Genomic DNA, 8612 nt, shown 5'->3' on the forward strand with positions numbered 1-8612 from the left:
GGGCGGTGGACCAGCGTCCAGCCATCAGTCAGACATTTCATAGATTCTTACTATGGAACAGAAATATGAAGCAGAATATACAATGAGATGTGTGAACCCATCCAATGCGGAAAACTCCCACATGGCGTGTACACTGACAGGTTGTTAGGGGCTCGCTGTGTATACGGAGGCTGGAACCTCACTTGGCTGTATGATGAGAAGTTCCAACACACTACTGGATCCTCTGGAGGAATAAACGGAGAACCCATATGGGGCGCACAGCATAAAACAGCACAAGAAGACTATGTACAGCCTACAATAAATGGCCGAACGTTGGTGAAAACCTGACCCTCACCTCTCTATCAGAATGTTGGACATCCCATTCGGAAACCATGGACATTAATATGGAGATGCTCTCTGCACCTACAACAGCTTCTGTTCATCTAGAAAGCCTTTCCCCAAGATTTTGGGAATGTCTGCGGGAATTGCTGCCCATTTGTGAGGTCAGGTCTTGATGTTGGATGAGAGACCCGGCTCAGCAAAACACGCCGGCAATTAAAAATTCTGAAAAAAAGTGTGCCCCCCATTCCCCCCCACCCCCCATCCATACCAGGCCCTTTGGGTCTGGAATGGATTTTAAGGAAAACCCCACAGCAAAATTAATTAAAAAAAACAGCCCTTGAGTCTGGTATTGATTTTGGGGGAACCCCATGCCAACATTAAAAAAAAAAAAAATGTCATGGTGTCCCCCCAAAATCCATACCACACATAAGGGTCTGGTAGGGATTTGGGGGGGACCCCACTCCGTTTTTAAAAAAAATTGGCATGGCGTCCCTTAAAATCCATACCAGATATAAAGGGCATGGTGTGGATTGGGGGGGGGAGACCCCCTTGCTGTATCTGAAGAAGTACCGTGTGCACTACCGCCAGCAAAGCCCCCGATGATAAATATCGCATCTTTTCTTACTTTCTGTTCCGTTTGTGAAGTGGACTGGACAGCGGACCGCGTGGGTTTTTTTGCAATATTTACCGGCACATTTTTCATTTTGCGTTAAATACCACATAATCGGGTTTTGGTTTTTTTTTTAGCTGGACATTTATTTACTACGTGATAATTTATGCAAATGAGTCATGTGACCATGGTATTGCATGCAGTAACCTTTAGTAAATTGACCCCCCCCGTCTCTTAATTGGCATTCCAAATTGTACCAAAGGTGTTCACAAAGACTGAGATCCAGGCTCTGTGCAGGACACTCGAGTTGGACATCCCTCCCTAAAACCTTGGTTATTACTATGGAGTTGGACCCTTGTTGTCGTTAAACCATTCCCACCAGTCTGGATAGGCTTCCACAAGATGTTGGAGGGTGTCTGTAGGAATTTGTACCCATTTGTGAGGTCAGGTACTAATGTTGGATGAGAAGACCTGCCTCACCATCGATGTTCCAATTCATCCCAAAGGTGTTCTGTAGGTTGAGGTCAGGGCTCTGTACAGGATACTGGAGTTCCTCCACTCCAAACTGGTCATCCATGTCTTTATGGAGCTGGCTTTGTACACAGGGGACAGTCATGGGGGAACAGAAAAGGGTCTTCACCAAACTGGTCATCCATGTCTTTATGGAGCTGGCTTTGTACACAGAGGGCAGTCATGGGGGGACAGAAAAGGGTCTTCACCAAACTGGTGATCCATGTCTTTATGGAGCTGGCTTTGTACACAGGGGACAGTCATGGGGGGACAGAAAAGGGTCTTCACCAAACTGGTCATCCATGTCTTTATGGAGCTGGCTTTGTACACAGGGGACAATCATGGGGGAACAGAAAAGGGTCTTCACCAAACTGGTCCTCCATGTCTTTATGGAGCTGGCGTTGTACACAGGGGACAGTCATGGGGGAACAGAAAAGGGTCTTCATCAAACTGGTCATCCATGTCTTTATGGATTTGGCTTTGTACACAGAGGACAGTCATGGGGGGACAGAAAAGGGTCTTCACCAAACTGGTCATCCATGTCTTTATGGAGCTGGCTTTGTACACAGAGGGCAGTCATGGGGGGACAGAAAAGGGTCTTCACCAAACTGTTACCTCAAGGCTGGAGGAGGACAATTGTCTGGCAACAGCACCCTTCACATGAAGCACCTGAACCCCATCATTTGGAGAGTGCCCTCATAGTATGACCCACATAGCTGGTACCTTCATGTCCTTCGTCAGTGTGAGCTCTCTTGGTGCTTCAAAATTCCCACATATTCTAACATGTGTGTACTTCCCTGGCCCCACCCATTCCTGTCTCCTAAGGCTGATTATTGGTCCATTCTCATGAATGACAGCTTCACAATCCATTAAACAGGAAGCTGAAGGATCTAGCTTCTTCCAGACACAGTAACTGTTCTCTATATCATGAACCTTTACTGAACTGTCATTTATATTATTGGCTCCATGTTCATGGGACGCCCATTGGCTCCATGTTTATGGGACGCCCATTGGCTCCATGTTTATGGGACGCCCATTGGCTCCATGTTTATGGGACGCCCATTGGCTCCATGTTTATGGGACGCCCATTGGCTCCATGTTTATGGGACGCCCATCGGCTCTATGGTCTATTGGTCTATGTGTTGCTCGTTGTCTCCATTGCCCTTACCTTGAGTTCAGAAGGAAGTTTGTTGGAGGTGAAGACGCTGAGTTTGATTTGCGGAACGCATATCTTCAGATTTTCAAAGTAATATATTTTGTGAGTGACGTTCTCCTCTCCAGTTTTCTCGTGAATATTTTCATCCCACTTTTCCACCTCTACAAAAAAATCAAAAAAATCAGGAAGTGGTTGAAAAAGGTCCGCAGGGAATCAGCAGAACTAAGGATAACAAAACAATGAAATAGAACACAGCGATCGTTGGCGGTACGCAGCAAACGAAGTTCATCCAGTTCAGGTTCAGATCCGTAATGAAGAGGCTGTCCAGGCAGAAGCCTGACGTAGGGGGAAGGAAGCCGGACAGAAATCAGAAGGCAATCCTCCGCTGAACAGAACATCGTATGGAGACTGGAGCCAATCTAGTGCTGAGGGATATGACAGGGGGCGCTCTTGCACTGCAATACATCACTGAACCAGCAGATGGTGCCAGCCCAGCCTGATGGACGATGACATCCAAGGGAGCCATTGGATCCTTCAAGTATGGGAATCTGGAAGTGGAACGGTGGAGAAGGAAACATACCGGGAGAGTGGAATGGTGGAGAAGGACACATACCGGGAGAGTGGAACGGTGGAGAAGGACACATACCGGGAGAGTGGAACGTTGGAGAAGGAAACATACCGGGAGAGTGGAACGTTGGAGAAGGAAACATACCGGGAGAGTGGAATGGTGGAGAAGGACACATACCGGGAGAGTGGAATGGTGGAGAAGGAAACATACCGGGAAAGTGGAATGGTGGTGGAGGACACATACCGGGAGAGTGGAATGGTGGAGAAGGAAACATACCGGGAAAGTGGAACGGTGGTGGAGGACACATACCGGGAGAGTGGAATGGTGGAGAAGGAAACATACCGGGAGAGTGGAACGGTGGAGAAGGAAACATACCGGGAGAGTGGAATGGTGGAGAAGGAAACATACCAGGAGACGAATGGTGGAGAAGGAAACATACAGGGAGACGAATGATGGAGAAGGACACATACCGGGAGAGTGGAACGTTGGAGAAGGAAACATACCGGGAGAGTGGAATGGTGGAGAAGGAAACATACAGGGAGACGAATGATGGAGAAGGACACATACCGGGAGAGTGGAACGGTGGAGAAGGAAACATACCGGGAGAGTGGAATGGTGGAGAAGGAAACATACCAGGAGACGAATGGTGGAGAAGGAAACATACAGGGAGACGAATGATGGAGAAGGAAACATACAGGGAGACGAATGATGGAGAAGGAAACATACAGGGAGACGAATGATGGAGAAGGACACATACCGGGAGAGTGGAATGGTGGAGAAGGAAACATACCGGGAAAGTGGAATGGTGGAGAAGGACACATACCGGGACAGTGGAATGGTGGAGAAGGAAACATACAGGGAGACGAATGATGGAGAAGGACACATACCAAGAGAGTGGAATGGTGGAGAAGGAAACATACAGGGAGACGAATGATGGAGAAGGACACATACCAGGAGAGGAATGGTGGAGAAGGAAACATACAGGGAGACGAATGATGGAGAAGGAAACATACCGGGAGAGTGGAATGGTGGAGAAGGAAACATACAGGGAGACGAATGGTGGAGAAGGACACATACCGGGAGAGTGGAATGGTGGAGAAGGAAACATACAGGGAGACGAATGATGAAGAAGGACACATACCGGGAGAGTGGAACGGTGGAGAAGGAAACATACCGGGAGAGTGGAATGGTGGAGAAGGAAACATACCAGGAGACGAATGGTGGAGAAGGAAACATACAGGGAGACGAATGATGGAGAAGGAAACATACAGGGAGACGAATGATGGAGAAGGAAACATACAGGGAGACGAATGATGGAGAAGGACACATACCGGGAGAGTGGAATGGTGGAGAAGGAAACATACCGGGAAAGTGGAATGGTGGAGAAGGACACATACCGGGACAGTGGAATGGTGGAGAAGGAAACATACAGGGAGACGAATGATGGAGAAGGACACATACCAAGAGAGTGGAATGGTGGAGAAGGAAACATACAGGGAGACGAATGATGGAGAAGGACACATACCAGGAGAGGAATGGTGGAGAAGGAAACATACAGGGAGACGAATGATGGAGAAGGACACATACCGGGAGAGTGGAATGGTGGAGAAGGAAACATACCGGGAGAGTGGAATGGTGGAGAAGGAAACATACCGGGAAAGTGGAATGGTGGAGAAGGCACATACCGGGACAGTGGAATGGTGGAGAAGGACACATACCGGGAGAGTGGAACGGTGGAGAAGGAAACATACCGGGAGAGTGGAACGGTGGAGAAGGAAACATACCGGGAGAGTGGAACGGTGGAGAAGGACACATACCAGGAGAGTGGAATGGTGAAGAAGGAAACATACAGGGAGAGTGGAACGGTGGAGAAGGAAACATACCGGGAGACAAATGGTGGAGAAGGACACATACCGGGAGAGTGGAACGGTGGAGAAGGAAACATACCGGGAGAGTGGAACGGTGGAGAAGGAAACATACCGGGACAGTGGAATGGTGGAGAAGGACACATACCGGGAGAGTGGAACGGTGGAGATGGAGACATACCGGGAGAGTGGAACGGTGGAGAAGGAAACATACCGGGAGAGTGAAACGTTGGAGAAGGAAACATACCGCGAGAGTGGAATGGTGGAGAAGGATACATACCGGGAGAGTGGAACGGCGGAGAAGAAAACATACCGGGAGAGTGGAATGGTGGAGAAGGAAACATACCGGGAGAGTGGAACGGTGGAGAAGGACACATACCGGGAGAGTGGAACGGTGGAGAAGGACACATACCGGGAGAGTGGAACGGTGGAGAAGGAAACATACCGGGAGAGTGGAACTGTGGAGAAGGAAACATACAGGGAGAGGAATGGTGGAGAAGGAAACATACCGGGAGAGGAATGGTGGAGAAGGAAACATACCGGGAGAGTGGAATGGTGGAGAAGGAAACATACCGGGAGAGTGGAATGGTGGAGAAGGACACATACCGGGAGAGTGGAATGGTGGAGAAGGAAACATACCGGGAGAGGAATGGTGGAGAAGGAAACATACCGGGAGAGGAATGGTGGAGAAGGAAACGGACCGGGAGAGGAATGGTGGAGAAGGAAACATACCGGGAGAGTCGAACGGTGGAGAAGGAAATATACCGGTAGAGTGGAATAGTGGAGAAGGAAACATACCGGGAGAGTGGAATGGTGGAGAAGGAAACATACCGGGAGAGTCGAACGGTGGAGAAGGACACATACCGGGAGAGTGGAACGTTGGAGAAGGAAACATACCGGGAGAGTGGAACTGTGGAGAAGGAAACTTACCGGGAGAGGAATGGTGGAGAAGGAAACGGACCGGGAGAGTGGAATGGTGGAGAAGGAAACATACCGGGAGAGTGGAATGGTGGAGAAGGAAACATACCGGGAGAGGAATGGTGGAGAAGGAAACATACCGGGAGAGTGGAATGGTGGAGAAGGAAACATACCGGGAGAGTGGAATGGTGGAGAAGGACACATACCGGGAGAGTGGAATGGTGGAGAAGGAAACATACCGGGAGAGGAATGGTGGAGAAGGAAACATACCGGGAGAGGAATGGTGGAGAAGGAAACGGACCGGGAGAGGAATGGTGGAGAAGGAAACATACCGGGAGAGTCGAACGGTGGAGAAGGAAATATACCGGTAGAGTGGAATAGTGGAGAAGGAAACATACCGGGAGAGTGGAATGGTGGAGAAGGAAACATACCGGGAGAGTCGAACGGTGGAGAAGGACACATACCGGGAGAGTGGAACGTTGGAGAAGGAAACATACCGGGAGAGTGGAACTGTGGAGAAGGAAACTTACCGGGAGAGGAATGGTGGAGAAGGAAACGGACCGGGAGAGTGGAATGGTGGAGAAGGAAACATACCGGGAGAGTGGAATGGTGGAGAAGGAAACATACCGGGAGAGTGGAATGGTGGAGAAGGACACATACCGGGAGAGTGGAATGGTGGAGAAGGAAACATACCGGGAGAGTGGAATGGTGGAGAAGGAAACATACCGGGAGAGGAATGGTGGAGAAGGAAACATACCGGGAGAGGAATGGTGGAGAAGGAAACGGACTGGGAGAGGAATGGTGGAGAAGGACACATACCGGGAGAGTGGAACGGTGGAGAAGGAAACATACCGGGAGAGTGGAACGGTGGAGAAGGAAACATACCGGGAGAGAGGAACGGTGGAGAAGGACACATACCGGGAGAGTGGAATGGTGGAGAAGGACACATACCGGGAGAGTGGAACGGTGGAGAAGGAAACATACCGGGAGAGTGGAATGGTGGAGAAGGACACATACCGGGAGAGTGGAATGGTGAAGGACACATACCGGGAGAGTGGAACGGTGGAGAAGGAAACATACCGGGAGAGTGGAATGGTGGAGAAGGAAACATACCGGAGAGTGGAATGGTGGAGAAGGACACATACCGGGAGAGTGGAATGGTGGAGAAGGACACATACCGGGAGAGTGGAACGGTGGAGAAGGAAACGGACCGGGAAAGTGGAATGGTGGAGAAGGAAACATACCGGGAGAGTGGAATGGTGGAGAAGGACACATACCGGGAGAGTGGAATGGTGGAGAAGGAAACGGACCGGGAAAGTGGAATGGTGGAGAAGGACACATACCGGGAGAGACTCACTAGAAGGAGATTTGTGCTGAACCAGGAAAAGCCGATAGAAGGTGTGGCCTGCAGGTGACGGCACTGAAACACCAAAGTGTTCTCCTTCCCTGTAACCTTCTTCTGTCCCACTCATGGGAAATGTACCATACTGACATCTAGTGGCAGTTCTGGGTCACTACAACAAGTTTACTGGGTGATTTGCTATCTCCCTCTGTCCTCCCCTCCTGCTTAGTGCTAGTTAGTTCAGTCCTAGCTAAACCCTCCCCATTTCTTCCATGTTCCTTCAGTCAGTGTTAGTGCTCCACAGAGACATGGAAAGTCATTGTCTTCCTGCACTCCAAAACACTGGAAACATCCTCTGCACTGCAATTAGCTGAAGGACAAGTGTGATGGATACAACTTATGTGTCTTATTAGAGTGTTAGCTCACCGGTACAGAGAAAATGAAGAGGTGAACGAAGACTGTACCCCCCCCCCCTTCCCCGCTGTACTTACCTGCATGGGTGATTAGTTGTGCAGCCGATCCAGCGGTCAGGGATTTGAACGCTCCGCTCTTCTCCCTCCTCTCTGTACAGGCTTTTGGGATGGAGTAGAGCAATTCTGATTGGTCAATGCTGACAGTGAATCACTCTGGTCCATCCTGCAAGTGCTGCACAGAGAAGAGGGATGGGGGGGATCTCAAATCCCAGGACTGCTGCATGGGCACTGACACCTCTGCATCCTGGGATGGGGGAGGGGGGTGTACACTGTCAGGTCACCCTCTCTGTGCGGACAGGCTGGGTCTATGGAGAGATCTCAATACATAAAGCAGTTGTAGCTGCATGGTTGTCACACTGATCCTCTGGCTTCAATACCTTCTGTGTACAGCGGGCAGAGACTCTGTTCTGGGTCAATGACTGTACAGGAGGACAGGTATGAGCAGAGGAGACGGCGGTGCAGGGCAGCCCATACATGTCATGACACACGCAGTATATTGCAGCAGCACATCCGTGTGAACTCCCCGTGCCCTCGCTCTGCAGACCCGTCCCTGCACTTGCTCCGCAGACCCGTCCGTGATCTCGCTCCGCAGACCCGTCCAATGCCCTCGCTCTGCAGACCCTTCCCTGCCCTCGCTCTGCAGACCCTTCCCTGACCTCGCTCTGCAGACCCGCCCGTGCCCTCGCTCTGCAGTCCCGCCCGTGCCCTCGCTCTGCAGACCCTTCCCTGACCTCGCTCTGCAGACCCGCCCGTGCCCTCGCTCTGCAGTCCCGTCCGTGCCCTCGCTCTGCAGACCCTTCCCTGCCCTCGCTCTGCAGACCCTTCCCTGACCTCGCTCTGCAGACCCGC

At 50.7% G+C, this 8612-nt stretch overlaps 1 protein-coding gene across 1 annotated transcript in view; it reads right to left on the reverse strand.

Annotated features, from left to right (window-relative positions):
• The window catches only part of LOC149434130 (intermembrane lipid transfer protein VPS13D-like), a 126731-nt gene extending 123736 nt beyond the window's left edge, over window positions 1-2995 (reverse strand). Inside the window, exons 1-2 of the mRNA XM_089664073.1 lie at window positions 2869-2995; window positions 2610-2758 (exon numbers count right to left, since the gene is read on the reverse strand). Of these exons, the coding sequence (XP_089520199.1) occupies window positions 2610-2758; window positions 2869-2995 (276 nt within the window). The remainder of the gene's footprint in view (window positions 1-2609; window positions 2759-2868) is intronic.
• Between the last annotated feature and the right edge of the window lie 5617 nt (window positions 2996-8612).

Source organism: Staurois parvus, unplaced genomic scaffold (genome assembly GCF_062004578.1).
Source record: "Staurois parvus isolate SC_StPar_1 unplaced genomic scaffold, SC_StPar_1.0 ptg001825l, whole genome shotgun sequence".
Taxonomy (NCBI): Eukaryota; Metazoa; Chordata; class Amphibia; order Anura; family Ranidae; genus Staurois; species Staurois parvus.